Source organism: Ostrea edulis, chromosome 2, assembly GCF_947568905.1.
Source record: "Ostrea edulis chromosome 2, xbOstEdul1.1, whole genome shotgun sequence".
In the NCBI taxonomy this organism is placed as follows: Eukaryota; Metazoa; Mollusca; class Bivalvia; order Ostreida; family Ostreidae; genus Ostrea; species Ostrea edulis.
In genome coordinates, this window is record NC_079165.1 from 30,782,627 (window position 1) to 30,804,981 (window position 22,355).

General features: G+C 36.7%; 3 protein-coding genes across 4 annotated transcripts in view; 1 reads left to right on the forward strand and 2 right to left on the reverse strand.

The window, feature by feature from the left end:
* Positions 1 to 32: 32 nt before the first annotated feature.
* LOC125678343 (uncharacterized) lies at positions 33 to 6,010 on the reverse strand. Of its 2 annotated transcripts, XM_048916743.2 has the most exons (4): positions 5,855 to 5,982; positions 5,286 to 5,478; positions 1,417 to 1,621; positions 33 to 599 (listed from the first exon to the last, which is right to left on the reverse strand). In XM_048916743.2, exons 1-4 carry the CDS (start codon positions 5,875 to 5,877, stop codon positions 301 to 303), a joined length of 720 nt encoding a protein of 239 aa, XP_048772700.2. In that variant the 5' UTR covers positions 5,878 to 5,982; the 3' UTR covers positions 33 to 300. The 2 variants fall into 2 exon arrangements, with proteins under 2 accessions (XP_048772700.2, XP_048772699.2); XM_048916742.2 differs by having other exon boundaries at positions 5,286 to 6,010.
* A 1,544-nt stretch (positions 6,011 to 7,554) lies between these two features.
* On the reverse strand, positions 7,555 to 10,678 carry LOC125678342 (uncharacterized). The gene is made up of 6 exons (XM_048916741.2): positions 10,415 to 10,678; positions 10,132 to 10,218; positions 9,270 to 9,465; positions 8,805 to 8,925; positions 8,284 to 8,383; positions 7,555 to 7,766 (listed from the first exon to the last, which is right to left on the reverse strand). The coding sequence occupies exons 1-6, from the start codon at positions 10,590 to 10,592 to the stop codon at positions 7,666 to 7,668; spliced, it is 783 nt and encodes a 260-aa protein (XP_048772698.2). The 5' UTR covers positions 10,593 to 10,678; the 3' UTR covers positions 7,555 to 7,665.
* A 555-nt stretch (positions 10,679 to 11,233) lies between these two features.
* Positions 11,234 to 22,355, forward strand: part of LOC125678340 (protein sel-1 homolog 3-like) — a 20,513-nt gene continuing 9,391 nt past the window's right edge. Inside the window, exons 1-10 of the mRNA XM_048916733.2 lie at positions 11,234 to 11,323; positions 12,029 to 12,581; positions 12,660 to 12,786; positions 16,575 to 16,696; positions 16,786 to 16,901; positions 17,770 to 17,828; positions 18,018 to 18,150; positions 19,425 to 19,563; positions 19,671 to 19,879; positions 22,235 to 22,355. The exon at positions 22,235 to 22,355 is cut by the window's right edge and continues 14 nt beyond it. Coding sequence (XP_048772690.2) covers positions 11,252 to 11,323; positions 12,029 to 12,581; positions 12,660 to 12,786; positions 16,575 to 16,696; positions 16,786 to 16,901; positions 17,770 to 17,828; positions 18,018 to 18,150; positions 19,425 to 19,563; positions 19,671 to 19,879; positions 22,235 to 22,355 — 1,651 coding nt within the window. The 5' untranslated portion in view covers positions 11,234 to 11,251. The remainder of the gene's footprint in view (positions 11,324 to 12,028; positions 12,582 to 12,659; positions 12,787 to 16,574; positions 16,697 to 16,785; positions 16,902 to 17,769; positions 17,829 to 18,017; positions 18,151 to 19,424; positions 19,564 to 19,670; positions 19,880 to 22,234) is intronic.

A 22,355-nucleotide genomic window follows, 5' to 3' on the forward strand; every position in this document is an offset into this window, starting at 1 on the left:
GGTTTCTCTCTAATGATTGGGGAAAAAATTCATACACTGCAAAGAGAAATTTATTGAAATTTAAATGATGAAGATTACTGTTTGTAACAATTGATCAATATGCAGTACACAATGAGAATAGGTTGAAAATATGTTGATATGTGGCAAACAATGATAAAACAATTGAGCATTCCATACTTCAGTGCAAAAACCTTCCTGTTCCAGCAGGTGCACTTCAGTTCACAAGTCAGAAAATGGAGTAAAATTAAAACTTCAGCTCTGTATTATACTATCACAATTTAACCAGGAGTCATCTCAATATTACTTCTTCGCTGCTTGCAAGTTGTGCAACTCTTCGACATCTTGTTCATCTGAAGGGCGGTGTTTTCTTCCATCCCACTTGCCATTCCCAGCAGCTACTGCACCTTTGCCCTCCATGACATGGTTCTCTCCCCTTTTGGGTATCTTGCTTTCACTTGGATTCTTGTCTTCAGCAGTCTTGTCCTGGCCAAAACTAGGTATTTTATCTTCAGTAATTTCATCATTGACAGCATTCTCCATTTTCATGCGCTTCCGAGCCTCGGCAAGGTGCTTGGCTTCATCCATAATACTCAACAATTCTGTACAAAAGAGGTGAATATTTACAAGTAAGAACACAAATTGACCTTGGAGTTTGACCTACTTTTTGAAAACTTTAACCTTGCTAATAACTTTTGAACAATAAGTGATAGAGCTTTGATATTTCACATGAGTATTCCTTGTGACCAGACCTTTCTGTGGGTACCAACATTTTTGACCCTGTGACGTTGACCTTGAAGTTTGACCTATTTTTTGAAAACTTTAACCTTACTAATAACTTTTGAACAGTAAGTGATAGAGCTTTGATATTTAACATGAGTATTCCTTGTTACAAGACCTTTCCGTTGGTATTGAACCTTTTGAACTTGACATTTGACCTACTTTTAATTTTTTTTTACATTGGTCATAACTTCTAAATGGTAAATATTAGAGCTTTCATATTGTACATGAGCAAGACATGTTATCTTTTGACAAGATCTTTCTACTGGTACCAAGATATTTGCCCTTGTGACCTTGGCCATCTTCGGAATTGGCCATTATCGGGGGGGGGGGGGGGGGCATTTGTGTTTCACAAACACATCTTGCTCCATATACATTTTTTGTACTGAATATTTAACTTCGATAGAAAAAGTTTTATTCCATCCTCGGTGTCAGGAGATTAATGACGACAATTACTGATCATAGAAAGCATTAACAATATTTGGATCCAAGGAACCCATCAAGATTTGTCAAGAATACATGTTTTGCCTTTTTCTATGTAGTTTAGGTTGAACCTCTATGGAAAAATTGCTAAGTATGAATCGCTCTTGGAAAAAAATTCTGGATCCGCGCACGATATTAGTAGAAAAGATAACATACCTTTCAGGGACAGCTTCTCGTCTTTGTTTTTGTCACCAAGGTCAATAAAACTCTGAGCAGTCTCTGAGGCCTTCTTCATCGGGAATTTGATGATGGCTAGATAGAAACGAAATAATTCATCGAAATCCAACAAACCATTCCTGTCTATATCGCCGAACTCCAGCATGGACGCCGTCAGGTATTCGTCGTCAAAGTCATCCGGATTCTGAAATATAGGTAAAGAAATTAAAATTCCATGATATTGGAGAGAGAGAGAGAGAGGGGGGGGGGGTGATTTAAACGAAATATAATCATTATGTATGAAACCATTTTTAAATATTTCATAACATTATTTGGCCATATCATTATTTGGCATAATCAATCAAATAATATTAATTGTAAAGTACAGAAAAATTGTTTTATTGCCATGCGCAAAAAATAATATCACCAGAACTTAGTCCTTCTGAATGCTTTGATGGCTTTACATAATTTAAGCTATGTTCTATGACAAGCCGTTTTACTATTTATTCGAAAAAGAGATATCTCTTTAACTTTGAGAGATATATACATGTATCTCTAATTTAAAGAGATATCTCTTACTTTAAAGATATATATCTTACTTTAAATAAAGAGACATCTTTCACTCAGAGAGATGTCCCTTTAAGATAAAGAGATGTCTTTTTAAGTTAAAGAGATTTTGAAAGAAAAATATCTCTTAAAGTAGGAAGGAGATCTCTTTCCGAGTTCAAGAAAGATATCTCTCTTGAAAAGTGAAGGAGATGGCAGAAGTTGGAAGTGACGAGATGCAGGCATTTTCGGCTTTCGATGTTCACACGTGTATGAATGAAAGATACAAACATCTTATACATACATACTATCTTTTATTTACTTTGTCTCTCAAAGTTAGAGATATTTCTCAAAGTTAAAGAGATTTATCTTTTTCGAACAATTAGTCAAATAGCTTGCCATATAGTTCTGTGTTTAAAACAGCAATGCTGACGAAGTCAATGGCAGTCTGACGTCAAAGAAAGGAAAATCTGACATTGTCTGCGTTGTCGTGTTTATTTTTATTGGCCCCGGTAAATATATCCTATCCATCACTCAGCTCTACTTATAATTGCAACTTACCCATCTGCCCTGACCTCTCTTTTTTGATAATGGAAAAGTTCCATATACGAATGGGTCAAGCACATAGGCCCTTAGGGGGACCCATGTATGAAACAAGTGCCAGTGGTCAAGCATATGATATTTTAGTACTTAATTCTAGTTTATATTTTAAAACAATACATGAAAATATAAACAATAAAATATCTTTCTTTGTTGTTTCATCGGATGATGAGGGTAGCAATCACTGCAGAATTTTTTTTTACATAAACCTTTTCTGCAATGCTTGCTACCTTCATCACCCGATGAAACAACAAAAAGAAAACATTTTATTGTTTAAATATCATATCAAAACATGACTCTGTTTTTAAAGTTGTTATTTCACCTCAGGGTATTATTTACTTTGCATCAATATTTTCTACCGAAAAACAAAAACACAGAACATCACCAACATGAATAAACAAAATGTGGGTTAAATCATGAATATATCAATTTTCTCTTTGATTGATTGAATATTGTTTAACGCCACACTCCAGAACTTTTTACTCATATGGAGACGTTACCATTAAGCTGCAAAATTTAGGCCTATGCTCGGCGCTTACGGCCTTTGAGCAGGGAGGGATCTTTATCGTGCCACACCTGCTGTGACAGGGACTTCGATTTTTGCGGTCTCATCCGAAGAACAGCCCCATTTAGTCGCCTCTTACGACAAGCAAGGGGTACTGAGGACCTCTTCTAATCCGGATCCTCACGGGAAATCTCTTTGAAAGAGATCGAACACAGTGCATCGTCACCCTTGCTAGCGAAGATAGATTACGAGGGCTGTTCGATATGTAATGTGTATTGTACCACAGCGCGATAACGCTTTGCACGATTTCGTGGATGATGATACTCTTGAATAGCTCTATTCAATGTCTTTCCAACGGTATAAATACGAGCCTTCAGCTCCACATAGTTTTAAACTTATAGTCATTTCAATGGAGCCAGTCGTTGACCACTGTTGTAAAACTGGTTGGGAAACGGGTTGAAAATATTGAAGAAATTGGAGCTTATATATAAAAGTTCGCACAAAACTTGGTCATTCGGTAATGCAAATTTTTACTGAATTGGGGGAAGTTTATGGGTCTGATAAGGATACAAGACAGTTCGTAGGTGGAGAAAAAAAAATTCTGACTGGCACAGAGTCCGCCAAAGATGCAGCAAAATCTGCCCGACCTGTGACTGTAACAGGCAAGGCAAAAGTCAGGGAAACAATTCAAAGTGGTGGCAGATACACGATTCGTGATATTGCCAAAGCTGTTGGCATATCGCTATCGCGGGTGCATTTCATTTTGAAGCGTATTTTGAAAGTACGAACGATTTCTGCCACATGGATACCGCATATATTGACAGATGACAAAAAACGGGTACGAGTACAAACCGCTAAAGCAATTGCTCAAAATGTTTTCGAAATTCAATTAAAGACAATTTGCAAACATTGTTACTGGTGACGAAACATGGGTTCTCTATTTCCAACCAGTAAGAAACATTGGAAACCAAATATGGCTAACTAAACACGGTAGAAAGCCTGTAATTGCCAAAAGAACCATAAGCACAAAGAAGGTTCTTTATTGCAAATTCTTCTCATGTGATGGTATAGCCATACAAATTCCGGTGCCGAAGGGCAAAAGTATTACAGGGCGGTATTACCGAGAAGCTCCAGAAATATTATCATAAACGATGAACTGTGTCAGGATTTAGGCTAATCTCGGTTGACATTCGGCTCGGCTGAATATATTTGGACTGACGCCTTCACCGGTAGGTGTCAGTCCAAATATATTCAGCCGAGCTGAATCTCAACCGAGATTAGATTTAGGCATGTTCGCCTACTTCATGATAATGCTCCATCACATACATCTGAGCTTGTGAAGCAATTTTTGAAGTCGGAGAAGGTTACCGTCTTACCACACCTACCATACTCTCCAGATCTAGCCCCATGCGACTTTTTCATTTTTCCAAAAATTAAAAAGTTCTTATCTGGTCGTCGTTACAAGTCCATAGCTCAGCCATCAGTCAGTGCCTCAGAGGCCTGCCCAAATCAGCGTACTGTGGCGCATTTTAGAAATGGATTCAGAGATTGAAATTATGCATTTCAAACCGCGGAGAATACTTTGAAGGGATGTAATATTCATTTCACTATTTCAGTCGAATGCTTTTGAGATATTGCACAATACACATTACATATCGAACAGCCCTCGTATATCTTGAAATTCACAGATTGTGTATGATTTGAGTGTCCTTTACTAATTCAAATTTTACACACAACAATTCGAAAATTAAAAAAGTTTGTACCTGTCGATTCAATCTCTCTCTCTCTCTCTCTCTCTCTCTAATATATATATATATATAAAGAAATAAAATAAACGACACATAAAGTTAAATTTTAAACGTGTAACATTTTATACTGGACACTGTGAATTTAAAAAAAAAAATAATACTCAGTAATTTGGATATACATACATACATATACATTTAATAGAATAAAATATAAAATTATTAAAGGTCAGCAATCATTTCTTGCTCTGCAACTAATCGTTGATTATTATGTGATAATTTTGGATTTTAATCTTTTGAATTATTTATATATAATTATATAATCCGTCATCATATAAGATCGCCATTACCGAAAACACGAGTGGCATAAATTACACAAGTAGCACAGCTGTTAACATCGAAAGAGCGAGAGATTATTTTTTCTTCAAAATACTAAAAATTAAGATAAATCAGAATTCACCGATTCAACTTACCACTGTTAGGCTAAATTTCGTTGAATTCTTTCCCGCCTTTCCTGCTAATTCAGACTTGTCCAGGAGTTGGATAGCCATGGGGTCCATTTCTTCTATTTTGACAGGCTTGTTGTGTAGAACTTTCTCTACAGGTTTCGAAACTCCGAAAGGTGCCATTATGATATGAATTAAGCACAACAATTGCGAAGAAGAACTGAACAAAGAAAAGTGAGAGACCTCCATGTCACAAAGGTATATATACGACAGAACACGACAAAATGAAAAATACGTCCGATTTCAGGGACAAATGAAATTTATAACTGATTTCCTAACACCCGGGGACACCGTCAGCCACAGTGGACAATTACCAACATTTATAGAGACGCAGTATTCATTGTACGGAATATACTGATTGTAGATGAAATAATGTTATTGATAATTCATAGAATGCTGGAATTTCAATATTGATAAAACCCCGTGATCCGGGGAAGAGGAAATATCGGCAGAATCATGCCAGCATTTGATCAATCTGTAAACGTTAGGGGATGCCTCATTCCGACAATTAAGAAAATTAAATTGAACAGACAAACCTAGTAAAAATCCCATGAGACATCGTCTACGGCAAATCTACCATCGAAATGACTGTGCTTGTATCCGCATCCTTTGTAATAAACGGCCATCTTGGTACCGGCATTTATGCTTTGTAATAACGAAAAGATTAGGTACGCATTTTGCCATAAACCTTGTGATTACTGTCTTCGTAGTTTTTGTGGCATTTAATCTAATGTTGCACGTTATTTCGTGCTGTAATTAATTTTATGATAACATCGTTTGATTACAGGGTTAAAATAAATGAAATGATTCAACCTATTTCAGGACTATGGAATCTCATTTCTACCCATAGACCTTAGAAGGTGATGGGGGTGATTTAATGATCCAATAAATTATATCAAATTACAATACGTGTGTAGGAGTCTCTATAGAATTTAAAAGTTGTTAATTAAGAAACTTGGCGTTCTTGTCCTCAAAAAGTTTAAATCTATCCGTTAACTACTAGCAGAGAGAGAGTCTGGGATGACTGTGCGGGTTTTGATTCTCACCAGTTAGAAAAAGTTCAGTTATTGGCTGCCAGGTTAGTAACTGGTCTTCCAATTTTCGCCTCATTAGATTCACTTTATTTTGAAACTGGGTGGGAACCCCTTTCTGATAGAAGACAAATAGCTAAATTAACAAATATGTTTAAAATCTATGACAATTTAGTTCCCCAATATCTGAAAGAAATTTGCCCAAATACTCGCAGAAATTTATCATCATATGATACCCGTAATTCTAGCGACTACACACTGACTAGATGCAGACTTGAGTTATATAAAAAGTCATTTATTCCCGACACAGTTAGGAAATGGAACTTGCTGAGTACAGAAATAAAGGAGATAACTTCAATTGATAAATTAAAAAAAACACATTAAAATAACACCCTCAAAACCACCTTTATACTATTCATATGGCCAGCGATATGTTAATATTATTCATACCAAATTAAGACATTCTTGCATTTTAAATAATGATCTTTTTGGAAAAAACATCATTGCCTCTCCAAATTCATCATTTCTTTTTTGCATGCAAAAGATACACTCAAGCAAGAAATTGTTTTTTCAATGAACTGTTTCAGCTAAATGATATTGCTATTGTCGATACCCAACTTTTATTATGGGGAAATGAATATTTTTCAAATGGTGTAAATTTTTATATTTTCAGAGCAATTCAGAAGTTTATTAAAAACTCTAACAGATTTTAATCGGACCTAAATATCATAATTTTAAAATATGTTTTGCATTTTATGCCTGATTATGTACTTACATGAACCTAAACATTCATTGTATATTATCATAATTGTACATTATATCTAATATTATATTTTCTGTGGCACGACAATCTTTATTTGTACATGTATAGCATAATATATTTTGTATACGGGAGAGGCTGTCTAAGTTGCTAGAACTTGTAACCAATCCTTTTGTATATTCATACAATAAAATATGTTCAAATCAGTCAAATCAGAGAGAGAGAGAGAGAGAGAGAGAGAGAGAGAGAGAGAGAGAGAGAGAGAGAGAGAGATGAAAAAGAGAGAGAGAGAATTCCACGAATTAGTAGCATGCTGTAGTAAACAATATCCAATTTCCTCTAATAGCAATTCCTTCAATTATTCATTGCAGTCAGTGTGTGATATTCAATGGACTAGAGATTTCCCTCATTGTCCGAGTGTCAATCAGAAAATGCTATCCTCTGCTTATTAACAAAATCAATTTTATTATGAAAATTTGCTGATGTATAAATAAAACATTGGACTTCAGTACTGCATTATTACATTTTTCTGTACATGTATAAGCACCGTCACTTGTCAGCAACAGAGTCGCTGGGTGTTTTCAAAGTTTTTCAGACTCAGCAACAAGGCCGCTCCAATCACCAATAACTTTTCTGGGGCTCTCATCTTCTTCAAAACTGAAAAGACGTATTTAAAGCTGAATAGGATTTTACTGAATGAAGACAAGGCGACACCAGAAGTAACTTCAAAGTCGATAAATAGTGTATCCCAAGTTTCACCCAGTCGTTCATCAAGTTTGGTGTTCTTGTCCTCAAAAAGTTAAAATGTATCTGTTAACTACCAGCGGTGAGAGAGAGAGAGAGAGAGAGAGAGAGAGAGAGAGAGAGAGAGAGAGAGAATTCTACCAATTATTTAATTCAATTTGAGGCCCAATTTAATTTGCACAGGTCAGCTTACCCAACGCAACTGAATCTAGGGGGGTCCACTGCACAATGCGATTTTTCTTTCACAACTTTCGGTTGTGCAGTAGATCAATTGGTGCCTGTGAATGACTTTTCCCGGAAATGGGGACGGATGACGGTTTGGATCGTTAAAAATACATTATGAATGAACCAGGGATTTTTTTAAAGTTTGACAAGTAGTAGTAAGGCGTAACTGAATTTGATTTCTTTTCTATAATGGTTAGTCGCTCACATTCTATATGGATTTTATTTTCAAGTCCCAGCAACTCCTCCGGATTATGGAAAGATTTCTTGACAAGCTTGGCGACAGTTTGGCCCTCCATATCGTTAACCTGTAAAACAGTATATAACAGGTGTAACATATTAGAGTTTGATATGGATGAAATATATGGATATGTACAACAGTATTTTAAAATTGAAAACTTTATAATTTACTTTGTTTAGTCAAAATAAAATAAAGTTTCATTTAAAAGTAATCTGAAGATTTTCAAATCCCCTGGTGGACTCGAACCCGCGATCTACAAATCAGCAGTGGACACGTTATCCGGCCCAGCTACCCAGCTACCCAGCCAGGCAATCAAATTTAAAAACAATAACAAGTATTGCTGATATTTATATTTTCATTCATGTTTTAAAAGGGCGTTGACCAGCCATTATAATGATGTGGCAAATCTCCTTCAAGATCCAGAGAGGACGATTGGCATAGTCTGCGTATCAGCTTTTTTTCGAAAGTCGAGGAAACTGAAAACTGACCTTTACTGCTGCATCCATGAACCAACCACAGTACTGGGAATAACAGCAGTCATTGGAAAACGTAAATAAAGTGTCCCCTTTGTTATCCACAATCTCAAAACTTGGTCTGCAACAGGATAGTCTGAAAATATAAAACAAGCATTTCTGGCCGTATTCGATATCATTATTACGAACCAAAGATCAAGGGACTTGGATAGGTATAGAGATTGAGTAAACTCCACATAGAGATTCATACAGAATATTGGTGGGAAATGGGATACTATAAAAGTAAATGTTGAAGAGAAGCCTTGTCATTTCTCGCTGTTGCTTTAAAATAATTCTTCTCTTGAATTATATTACTTTATTCAAAAATTGCATGTTACAAACAGACATTGATCAAGCAATCACAAGCTTGAAAACTGTATAAAAGAATCTTAAATCAAATCCAAACCAAGTCCTTAACATGATATGTAAAACATGAACTACCTTTCTCTCACTGATCCGAGGCGTACAGGCCGCGGACAGAAAATGAAGAGTTCGGGGGGATAACAGGAACAAATGCAGCACCCCCTGAAGCTCATTGCATATCGAAACGATCCTAGATCATCTCCGCTAGAGTCCCGCATCACGGAGGCGAAATCTCGTGCTGATCCCAGGCAGGTGCGAAATAAGCAAACGAAAGCTGTTTAAAAATAATACTGTTATTTATGAAATTAATTTCATTTTTGAAAATACATGAGGGTATGAACTGCGACGCTTCGGTATTCCATGCCGTTAGAATATAGATGTGCTATATTTATCAAGATTCAGATTTCAAAAGGAGAGATCTATTATTGCTCTCATTAATTCAATTAATGCGCGCATCAATTGAATTGAAGAGAGCAATAATTGAATTAATGCGCGCATTAAATCAATTGTTGCTCTCATTAATTCATTTGATGCGTGCATTAATTCAATTGATGAGAGCAATAGTTGATTTAATAATTGAATTGATGATATCTTCAAATAATTGTGGATATCTTCAATTATTTGAGTTTATGTTAAATTGGCGCTCCATAGAGAGAGGGCTAAAATAGGCTATGCCTGCTGCCAAATCCCTTTCACTAATTGTGAATAAAATTATTATAAATCAAATCAAGATTCATACAATGGTGATTGTTCACAAATGCACTGCATTCATGAGGAAATGGCCATCATTACAATTTGTAAAGATATCAATGGCAAAACGTTGGAAATGTAAATATATAAGTAAAACACATTAAAGAAACCAACTTTTTTTTTTTAGAAGAGGCGCTCTGAACATATATCTTTAGAAGCATTTGCATGTATGTATGTACATAGAACGTACCTTCTCTAATTTCAAACAAGGCCTCAGGGGACCCATTCCCATCATGCACTGTGTAAGAACCTCGACCAATACAACATGGAAACACAACTAGGTGTAAAAGAGAAAGAAAAACTGAGTTCATTCCATGAGTTCATTAGAAAGTATAACACAAAGTATTGCAAACTACCCTTATTCTCAAGCATTCACCGGAGCTGACCGCGCTGAAATTACTTTCATATTTACTTATATAAGAAATTAACGCATTGCTGGTACATTGAATCGAGTGAACAGAATTGAAACCTACGATCACAAGCTGAAATCACTTGACTGAGGACGATCTTTTCCAGCTCTTCAATAGCCTCTAGTTCGGTGCCAAGTTCCGTAGTTTTCGGAAAGACGCTGGCATTTTCGTTTGGACCTGGATTAGCAGATGGTTGCTGAGTGATTACATTACCATCGTCGTGCACTTTAGCCCTGGACATGTCATACCATGACGGAAGGAAGACGAAGATCGGCTTAGCTTCGAAATTGTTTGTGTTTATAGTTGTTGTTTGACAACAAACGGGAGACAACTCGTATCGGTAAAACCTGACATTTAAAAAATCAGTAAACATGGTATCAGCGAAATAAGATTAATTAAGAAACGATGTATGATATATTTATCAAATCAAGATTTTTAAATATAAATAAATATACACAATTAAAACTTGTATGAGTTTTCTTGATTGATTTTTGGCATGCAGTATGAGTACCGACAGGCGTTGAGATTTCGGGACACTCGATCAGTATCTTGAAAAGAACGATATCATTTGTAACTAAAAATCTATGAATTTTCATGCACCCTGTATAACCAAATTTGAAGAAAAAGAAAGAGAAAATTAAAATACCAATATGCGACATTCTATTCAAAAGCAACATTTCTAGATCATACGCATTACAATCGTACATTTGTGATTCATTTTCAGTCTACATATGATCTTTAACTATTCTGTACCAAAGGTTTCCTCATTTCCTGTACTGAAATATACTAGTAATGAAATATTCTATATTGAGTAAGTGAGACACTTTTGATAAAGATTTTTGTTAACATAAAAGGAAGGCACAAGTCAACTTCCCCACAATCAATAGACGAGCTGCACAGATGGCAGTGTCGGCGTTAGTGGCCGTCCACTTACTGAGTATATTTATGTACAAAGGAAACTGTTTAGAACAGGTAAGGAAAATGTAAATATCAAAGTAAGAAATTCATTGAAAATCTAGTTTTAAAATATTATTAATAAGCCACCCCCTTTTGTTTTGTGTTTTTAAAGAAGAAAAATAATGGCAATTTAATTTACTGCTTGGAGTTTGAGTTTCCGAGAAAGATATGTGAATCAGAAAAAGAAATCATTTATAACTGTGAACCAGAATTATATATGTATACTTTCATGGGGAAACGATTAAATACAGAAATATGCAGATATTCATAATATCAGAGGCATATCTTCCTTTAATGGTTTGTCAGATTAAACAACCACGTGTAGAAAGTGCAGTTCGTAAGAGAAAGGAGCAGTTAAGACGGGATGCACATATAAACATGGAAACGCTAATGTTAGTCAAAATAATTATTTTTAAAGAAAAAATATTAAATCCCATCTTCGTATTGATTTTGGTCTCTTTTGGTGTGGACCACGGCGTCACATGTTGTGAACGTTCAAACTGGGGGGAAAAAATCAATTGTCCAATGAATACGCAGTTATTAAAAATCAAATCTGCGTCAAATGATTTTTGTTAAGAAAACCTGTATGCATAAGGGTGGTACAATAAAAACTATTTAACTATGATAATGATTTTCATTTGAAAGCTAAATTCTATTCAAAACATAAATATTAATTCATGATTTTTCTGTATCGTGACACATTTCATTTCCTCCCCCCAGGGCAAAGAGAGTACGACGGAGACCCTGTCCGTCATCGTCAACTCCGACACACACAGACAGGCAGACATTATACAGATACTAGATCCACCGAGTGTGTTGCAAGATTCACAAAGACTGCAAATATCGTACCACTGCAACGACAACAACGTGTTGGGGATAGAAGTCATCTCAAAGACAGGGACACTGGGAAAAGTAAAACTATTCCACAAAGCGTGGAAGTGTTCAAAAACAAATAAAATCAATAAGATAATGACTGTAACTATGAAATTTCCGAGCCGATACGCGTTTCAACCGGATATTTTTCAACGTAATTATGAATTTTTGTCGGAGACCAAACTTCGCGTGTGGATTTTAGATGAGTGGCAGTGGCAAACGGCAAAACGCCAACACGACGCGTTCATGCGATCGCTTGTGAAGGCCAGTTATGCTGTGGAGTATCCACCGCCATTTTCGAGACGAAGAAGAAAGTTTGAAACTGTGTGTGTGCCATGGAAAACAGAGTTACTTTTTAATATTTCCTTAAAGTTGTTGCCAAAATGCCCATACGAAGAAGGTATAATAACATTTCCTTTGAAAAATATTCTCTTTTTACAATATATAGATTTTGTTATGAAATGTGTAATTTTTGCAGATACTGTTGAAGTAATCAGGTTCCCCGCTATTATGACCGGACTGTCGTACGGAATTGTCCGAACCTTTCAGCCTTACAGAGACTCGGAACTAGAAACTGGAAGGCAGTCAATGTTACATAACCCAAGGTAGTGTAACCCAGAGTACGGTAACATTGAGTTCCCGGATATTGTGATTTCAATCCCCGTTACGTCAAAATTGAAAAATCCAAATTCTCAAGGAACGAAGTCTTTGTTCTATAATTTATATCAAAACAAACTAACAAACAAATTTAGATTTTAAAAAAAGAAAAAATTATAGAAAGAAAAAAAAGAAGACAGATGAAACAGCACTGATGCAGAAAACGTGTGACTCATTAATTAAGAATTGATCCGAGGTAATCGTTAGAATTGTTACAATGAATTTTGATAAGTCAGACTCTGAACAAGTCTCAAATATGAAAGGGGAAGATATCGAACAGTTATCAATCTCATAACTCCCATAAGCAATACAAAACAGAAAGTTGGGCAAACACGGACCTCTGGACACACCAGAGGTGGGATCAGAGACCTAGGAGGAGTAAACATCCCCTGTCGACCGGTCACACCCGCCGTGAGCCCTATGTCTTCATCAGGTAAACGGAGTTATCCGTAGTCAAACTCAGTGTGCCAAGAACGGTCTAACAATCAGTATGAAACACGTCAGACAGCATTTGACCCAATGATAGGTTGTATTGACAAACTAGATCGTTATAACGACCATAGAATTTGCGAAATGCTGACTTTAATCGAGACTGTTGAAACCCCTGTACCATTAACTTGTTTGTCAGTAGCCTGCCTCGATTTAAAAACTGAATATATACGCAGAACGACCTCTTGCATATCGAATCAGTTGAGAGATATAAACACCATATGCAGGTGTCAATGGAATATTGCTACAGAAATATGGGAATTTGACGATGGAGAAGCTGAAATAATCCCATTTATCATACAGTTGAGTTGTCAGTTTGCCGTTAATATCTATAAAATATCAAAGTGGACGACTCTGTGGTGTCTTTAATATCGAGCTCACAAGGATATATCGAATCGATGACATATGAATGAAAGTTATTATTGTTAATAGATAACAAGAGGCCCATGGGCCACATCGCTCACCTGAGTCACCTTGGCCCATAAGACTTTCCATATATATATTTGTATGTAAAACCTTAGTTCCTATTATGGCCCCAACTACCCCTGGAGGCCACGATTTTTGCAAACTTGAATCTACATTACGTCAGAAAGCTTTCATGTAAATGTCAACTTCTTGGCCCAATGGTTCTTGAGAAGAAGATTTTTAAACATTTTTCCTATATTTGTATGTAAAACTTTGACCCCCGCCACTTGTGGCCCCATCCTACCCCCCGGGGGCCATGATTTGAACAAACTTGAATCTGCACTATGTCAGAAAGTTTTCATGTAAAAATCAGCTTTTCTGGCTAAGTGGTTCCTGAGAAGAAGATTTTAAAAGATTTTTCCTATAGATTTGTATGTAAAACTTTGATCCCCTATTGTGGCCCCATCCAACCCACGGGGCCCATGATTTGAACAAACTTGAATCTCAGCTTTTCTGGCTTTGTGGTTCTTGAGAAGAAGAGTTTTAAAGTTTTTCCCTATATATTTCTATGTAAAACTTTGATCCCCCTTGTGGCCCCATCCTACCCCCGGGGGCCATGATTTGAACAAATTTGAATCTGCACTATGTCAGAAAGTTTTCATGTAAAAAACAGCTTTTCTGACTCAGTTGTTATTGAGAAGAAGATTTTAACTCTATATTTGTATGTAAAACTTTGATACCCCTTGTGGCCCCACCCGACCCCCAGGGGCCATGATATGAACAAACTTGAATCTGCATTATGACAGGAAGCTTCCATGTAAAGTTGAACTCTTCTGGCTCAATGGTTCTTGAGAAGAAGATTTTTTAAAGATTTTTCCTATATAAACACATATATAATATGATTTCACTTAGTGTGGCCCCACCTGACCCCTGGGGGCTATGATACGAACAAATCTGAATCTGCACTATGTCATAAAGCTTTCATGTAAATTTGAACTCTTCTGGTTCAATGGTTCTTGAGAAGAAGATTTTTCCTATATACACACATATAAAATATGGTTTCCCCTAGTGTGGCCCCACCCGACCCCGGGGGCCATGATATGAACAAACTTGAATCTGCATTATGTCGGGAAGTTTCCATGTAAATTTGAACTCTTCTGGCTCAATGGTTCTTGAGAAGAAGATTTTAAAAGATTTTTCCTATATAAATAAATATAAAATATGGTTTCCCCTATTGTGGCGCCATCCGACCCCTGGGGGCCATGATATGAACAAACTTGAATCTCCATTATGTAAGCAAACTTCCACGTAAATTTCAACTATACTGGTACAGTGGTTCATGAGAAGAAGATTTTTAAATGACCCCATCCTATTTTTACACTTTTGTGATTATCTCCCCTTTGAAGAAAACCTGGCTCTTAATTTGAACAATTTTGAATTTCCTTCAACTAAGGATGATTTGCATTAAGTTTGAATGAAATTGGCTTACTGGTTCTGGAGAAGAAGTTTTTTAAAAATGTTCAGTGTATTTTTACTAATTTGCTATTATCTCCCCTTGGATAAGGGGGTTGGCCCTCATTTGAACAATTTTGAATCCCCTTCACCCAAGGATGATTTGTGCCAACATTGGTTAAGATTGGTCCAGTGGTTTTGGAGAAGAAGTTGAAAATGTAAATGTTTAACAGACAGACGGACTGACAGACAGACGGACAGACGACGGACAAAAAGCGATCAGAAAAGCTCACTTGAGCTTTCAGCTCAGGTGAGCTAAAAAGTCGTCAATATATCTAAATGTCGAATTGAAGGCCACAGCAAGATATGTTTTCTTATCAAGTACAGTAGAAGTTTTTGATTGTATCTTGCTTAACGTCCCTCTCGAGAATTTTTCACTCATATAGAGACGTCACCAAGACCGATGAAGAGCTTCAAGTTTAGGCCTATGCTTGGCGTTTACAGCCATTAAGCAGTGAGGGTTCTTTAGCGTGTCACACCTACTGTGATACGGGACATCCGTTTTTAAGGTCATATCCGAGGACCCGTGACATTCACACCTTATGCCGACCGTTTGACGATGGAACTGTCACTACCTGTTTTAACGACTTAGGTCTGTCGCGACCTGGATTCGAACCCCGACCTTCCGCATGAGGGGCGAACACTCTAACATCTAGGCCACCGCGGCGGTTAGAGAAGTTTTTGAATAAATTCTTCTTTATATGAATATAAAAACAGGTCAGCTAACAAAGGAGCACAATTCGTGCCCATGGGAATTCCAACAGACTGTTGGAAGACCTGATCACCAAAGACCATGAAGGTATTGTCAATGAGGAACTCTAGCATATTTTTTATTTCAACTTCAGAGTACTTTTGCGTGGAATCAGAGTGGTGTTTAATTAACAAAGTAATTTTTTGGATGACTGATCACTAGATATGAATATTTCCTTTTTCCATTCTTGTCGAAGAAGCAACTGTTTATGATGTCAAAAAGTCTAGTCTTTAATCTATCGCGAGGAATGGTCGTGTAAAGTGTTGAAAAGTCATAAATTTTGATGTTGATTTGAGAAAGGTTTTGCGATTTCAAGTTTACCAAAAGTTCTTTAGAATTATATTTAGAATCCACGTTTGATTTACACCACTTCTGGCATATGTAGTCGCACAATAAGTTTGAAGTTTCTCCTTCACAGCTGTTTTCGTGGGGAGCAAAGATGGGAGCTTGGTAGAGCACTTACTGGATCCAACAATGTATCTTTGTCTGTAAGGGTTTTTATGTAGTTTAGGAATCCAGTATAGGTATACGAGACTTATATAAAACCATGTATCTATCAAATATTTACTCTCTTTTCAGAATGACCCTGTCTGTGTGGCTGTATGTTTTGGAATACTGCCAGAAAGGACTATGTAGCATCATCGTACGAATGAATAAGATCTCAAGTTATCTGACACCGTTGATTTTTCTTACCAAAGATGGTAATGAGTTACTGCATTATTTTCACGCTTATTTATAGATGATTCTAAAACATCGGTGATTGATCTTCATTGCTCATGTTACTTTAAAGGAAATTTTCACATACAAATGACCCAGTCTAATGGACGAGATGTAGCAGCCATTACCACTTTCACTGTACCTCTGCATCAGTGGTTCAGATTTGTCTTCAGTCTTCATAACCAAATGGTAATATCGTTAATTTAAATTTACACCACAATATACACTGCACATGAATTACGATATATGCAACTATACAAATATACCAACACCATACATATACACGCACAAACATGTACATACACCAAAATATTTCGTCCCGTGGAGATCCGGGTTAGAATAGGTCCTCAATACTTCTTGCTTGTCGTAAAAAGCGACTAAATGGGACGGTCTTTCGGATGAGACTGCAAAACAGAGGCCCCGTGTCACAACAGGGTGTGACACGATAAATATGGCTCCCTGCGCAAAGGTCGTAAGTGCCGAGCATAGGTCTAAATTTTGCAGCCCTTCACCTGCAATGATGACGTCATCATTGCAGGTGAAGGGCTGCAGAGCCTATGCAGGCCCTCTCCCAGCTGAAGTTGTGTAGATGTTGACACATACAGACAAATTTAGTTGAAGTGAAGTATAGCTTATCTATATCATTTACGACACTACTACAGTCCCATAACAATGTTGAATAATGTTTACGACACTACTACAGTCCTTCTATAACAATGTTGAATATTGTTTACGACACTACTACAGTCCTATAACAATGTTGAATATTATTTACGACACTAATACAGTCCTTCTATAACAATGTTGAATATTGTTTACGACACTACTACAGTCCTATAACAATGTTGAATATTGTTTACGACACTACTACAGTCCAATAACAATGTTGAATATTATTTATGACACTACTACAGTCCTTCTATAATAATGTTGAATATTATTTACGACACTCCTACAGTCCTATAACAATGTTGAATATTATTTACGACACTCCTACAGTCCTTCTATAACAATGTTGAATAATGTTTAAAATATTGTCTTTTATGAATATTTTCAGTGGAAAATCACCTTTAATCACGGAGTAAATTTCAATCAAACACATGAAACATCGTACCAGTAAGTTTTGAATAGATATTCAGATATCTCTATAAACAAAATACTCGTACTTGTTGTTCTGAGAACTAAGGAAGTCGATGACAATTCAATATGATTACTCTATATTTATTTCTTTGTTTAAAGTTTCTTATATAGATACATGTGTAAGTGAAAATATACTAATTAGATAGAATGATATTTGTAAATTAGAAGTCCTGGGCCGGTTTTTATGGACGACACGGATGGGTTTCTGGTCGTCGGTGGATTTGAAGGTGTGCCCGCCTTTAAGGGATACGTTGGTCAGACGACATATTACAGAAATCAACACGTATCGCCTAACAAGGTTTCTTAATCATATCAGAATATTTCATGTATGATAGAGTATATCACAATATTTCATGTACGATAGAGTATATCAGAATATTTCATGTATGATAGAGTATATCACAATATTTCATGTATGATATAGTATATCACAATATTTCATGTATGATAGAGTATATCACAATATTTCATGTATGATAGAGTATATCAGAATATTTCATGTATGATAGAGTATATCAGAATATTTCATGTATGATAGAGTATATCACAATATTTCATGTATGATAGAGTATATCACAATATTTCATGTATGATAGAGGAGTATATCAGAATATTTCATGTATGATAGAGTATATCACAATATTTCATGTATGATAGAGTATATCAGAATATTTCATGTACGATAGAGTATATCAGAATATTTCATGTACGATAGAGTATATCAGAATATTTCATGTATGATAGAATATATCAGAATATTTCATGTACGATAGAGTATATCAGAATATTTCATGTACGATAGAGTATATCACAATATTTCATGTACGATAGAGTATATCAGAATATTTCATGTATGATAGAGTATATCACAATATTTCATGTATGATAGAGTATATCACAATATTTCATGTACGATAGAGTATATCACAATATTTCATGTACGATAGAGTATATCACAATATTTCATATATGATAGAGTATATCAGAATATTTCATGTATGATAGAGTATATCAGAATATTTCATGTACGATAGAGTATATCAGAATATTTCATGTACGATAGAGTATATCACAATATTTCATGTATGATGGAGTATATCAGAATATTTCATGTACGATAGAGTATATCACAATATTTCATGTATGATAGAGTATATCACAATATTTCATGTATGATAGAGTATATCAGAATATTTCATGTATGATAGAGTATATCAGAATATTTCATGTATGATAGAGTATATCAGAATATTTCATGTATGATAGAGTATATCAGAATATTTCATGTATGATAGAGTATATCAGAATATTTCATGTATGATAGAGTATATCACAATATTTCATGTATGATAGAGTATATCAGAATATTTCATGTATGATAGAGTATATCACAATATTTGATAGATTAGAAAATGATACTGTCAATCTTTTTTTTTTTTTACCTGTAATTGATTTCTTGTGCAAGAGAAAACAAGTAGCATAACCTCACTGCATATTCTTTAAAATATATATATACAACTGTACATGTATGTTCAATCTTTTTTTAGCGGTGTATGTTTGTTTATTGTGTAGATACCTTTTCCTAGCTCCCTGCATCCAATGTTTGAACTACAGCTGAAGAGACGGGAGGACAAATGTCTCTCTTTCCTTCAGTGGACGGACGAGAGACTCGACATCATCAGACTTAGAAGGAAACGTGAACAATTCAAAAGTACAACATAATTACTTAGCATATACTGAAGAAAAATTCTACAAATTCACTGATATATCTATATAAACATACACCGTTTTGACTTTAAAAGTAATTTTGAATTTCAGGGTTGTCTTTCCATTACTTTGCAAATATTAATCAGCAAAAGATGGAACAGGATTCAACCAACGGTTTCTGTTCATATTTGGATGCACCAGCCCCCAAAGGCTATAAGATTCTGGATAAAGTGCTCCGAAGATTCGGTTCTCAAGATATCAGTGATTTAAGCAGAAAGCGAATTGGAATACAACTATTTAAAGATTTAGAAAAGAAAATAGTAAGTGTTATTTAACGATAATTAACAAGTTAGATATAAAGTATTAAAGGGTTTTCCAGGGGACATGTCAATTGCTTTTGAAGATTAATAATATTTTACATATTACATTGTTTAGCCAATTTATGAAACAAAAGCTTGACTTACTTGACGTAATCCTCTGGGTTCCCTGGGGAACATAGGGCCGCAACCATTCTCTTCCAACGCACACGGTTCTGTGCGATCCTCTTTAGCTCAGCCCATGTCATTCCCGCAGCCTTCACTTCTTCGTTTATGCTTCTCCGCCAGGTCTGTCTGGTTTTTACTACCTCTCTTTTGCCCTTCGGGTTCCATTCAAGGGCTTGTCTGGTGACGTTTGACGAGGACTTTCGTGTGGCCAATCCAGCTCCACTTCCGTTTTCTGATTTCCAGGTCTATGAGAACTTGCTTGGTCTTATTTCAGAGTTCTGAATTTGGAATAACATCCGGCCATCTGATGTTAATGAGGCGTCGGAGACATTTGTTGATAAATGTCTGGAGCTTGTTGGTGATTGTTTTGTTGTTCTCCAAGTTTCAGAGCCGTAAAGAAGGACAGATTTTACATTGGTGTTAAACATTCGGATTTTGTTGTGGATTGAAAGTGCAGAGGAATTCCATATTGGTCTGAGGACATTAAAAGCATGTCGGGCTTTGTTGATGCGACTCTTTATGTCCTCGTCTGTCCCGCCATCTTTGCTGACCACACTACCGAGATAGGCAAACTTGTCTATTTCCGTGATTTCTTCCAGTCCAAGTCGTAGTGGGTTTTGTTGCCGGTTGTTGACTCTCATCGCCTCTGTCTTTTTTATGATGATCTGGAGACCTGTCTTTCCTGCTTCTTCAGCAACACGGCACATCTTCTCTTGGGCGTCTTGCTGATCGTGGGAGAGAATACTGATGTCATCAGCAAAGTCCAGGTCCTCTAACTGTTTAGTGAAGGTTTACTGGATTCCCGTCTTCTGGCCTGCTGTGGACTGCCGCATTACCCAGTCGATCACTATCAGGAAAATTGTCGGCGAGAGTAAGCAGCCTTGACGAACACCGGTTCCTACAAAGAAAGGTTCTGTCAGCTTTCTATCATGTACGACCTGGCATGTGGCATCTTCGTAAAGTTGCTGAATGATGGAGACAAGTATGCATGGGAAGCCGTAGTGATGCATGAGTTTCCAGATGGTATCCCTGTCAACACTGTCAAATGCCTTCTGCAAATCAACAAAGACTGAATATAGGGGGGCTGCCACTCCATAGACTGCTCTATGATTATTCTCATTGTGGCAATGGATAATAGCATAATGCCCCTCAAGTTGTTGTATGATGAGATATTTCCCTTTTCGGCAGCTCTACAAGGGTTTCCATTCTTCTGGCACTGTTTCCTGCTCCCTGATCTTGTGTAGGGGGGGATGCAACATCTCTGTTTCGGGTGGTATTCCGTCGGGACCCGCTGCTTTGCCCAACTTGAGGGACTTGATAGCTTTGATGACCTCTGTCTTGGTTGGCGGGCCAGTATTGATGTTTAAAAGCTGGGTTGGTGTTGGAATATCTGGGGGAGGGAGGTGGTACTGGTCTGTTCAGTGTCTCTTTGAATTGCTCTGCCCACCTTGCTCTCTGTTCTGTTTCTCCTGGGATTGTGTGTCCATTCTTGTCTTTGACTGGACGTGTGGGGTTGCCAGTTTTTCCAGAAAGCGTTCTCGTTATCTCATAGAGTCTTTTCATATTTCTCTGTCCTGTTGCTGTTTCTGACTCCTCTGTGAGCTCATGGATGATTTTTTTCTTATCATGTATCGCACTTTTGACTTGAAGGTTGACTTCCCTCTATGTCGTGTCTGTGATCTTCATCCTGGGTCTGGATGATCTTGTTTTTCAGGTCTTTCTGTTCTGTGATCAGAGTCCAAGTTCTATTTGCTAACCATTCTTTATGTCTTCTCGGTTTTTCCCCCCAAGAGCTTTCCCGCATGTTGTCTGCCAGACATCTCTCAGGCCACACCAGTGTTCTTCAACTGTTTCTTCATTTAGTTGGGAAAGTACACTGAATTTGTTTCTTAGTTCCAGTTTGTACTCATTTGCTGTCTCCCTCTCCTTGAGGCTGTGAGCATTGTATTTGTGGAATGTTCGACCTGCTTGGTCTTTGTAGGCCTTCAGCTCAGCCACGACTTAGTTGTGATCTGAGGCTGCGTCTGCCTCCCGCTTAACTCTCACGTCATGCAAACTTCTGCGCCACGTTCTGCCGATGGTGATATATGGTCTATCTGGTTATGAAACAAAAGCTATTGCCATTTATATCTCTACCATTTCCAAAGGTGATTATATAATCAGTATACTGTCAATAAGTTCTCTTTAAAGGACGCTAGAGTGCATCGCATCCGGAGACTGTTACCTGGGTTGAAACAGAGCGCATGCTTAGGGAACAACGATGCCATGTATATGGCGGCAGTCGTCCTGAACAATGGTTTCCTCGTCAAAG

Bases quoted from the DNA above. Each gene is read 5' to 3' on its own strand.
- LOC125678343 (XM_048916742.2), bottom strand. From the start codon at position 5,507: ATGGAGGTCTCTCACTTTTCTTTGTTCAGTTCTTCTTCGCAATTGTTG. The intron at 1,622-5,285 runs GTAAGTTGAATC...CCTATATTTCAG, and splicing joins CGAAATTTAGCCTAACAGTG to AATCCGGATGACTTTGACGA. The intron at 600-1,416 runs GTATGTTATCTT...TCTTTTGTACAG, and splicing joins CGAGAAGCTGTCCCTGAAAG to AATTGTTGAGTATTATGGAT.
- LOC125678342 (XM_048916741.2), bottom strand. From the start codon at position 10,592: ATGTCCAGGGCTAAAGTGCACGACGATGGTAATGTAATCACTCAGCAA. The intron at 8,926-9,269 runs GTAGTTCATGTT...TTATATTTTCAG, and splicing joins CTCGGATCAGTGAGAGAAAG to ACTATCCTGTTGCAGACCAA. The intron at 7,767-8,283 runs GTGAGCGACTAA...ACGTCTTTTCAG, and splicing joins AAATAAAATCCATATAGAAT to TTTTGAAGAAGATGAGAGCC.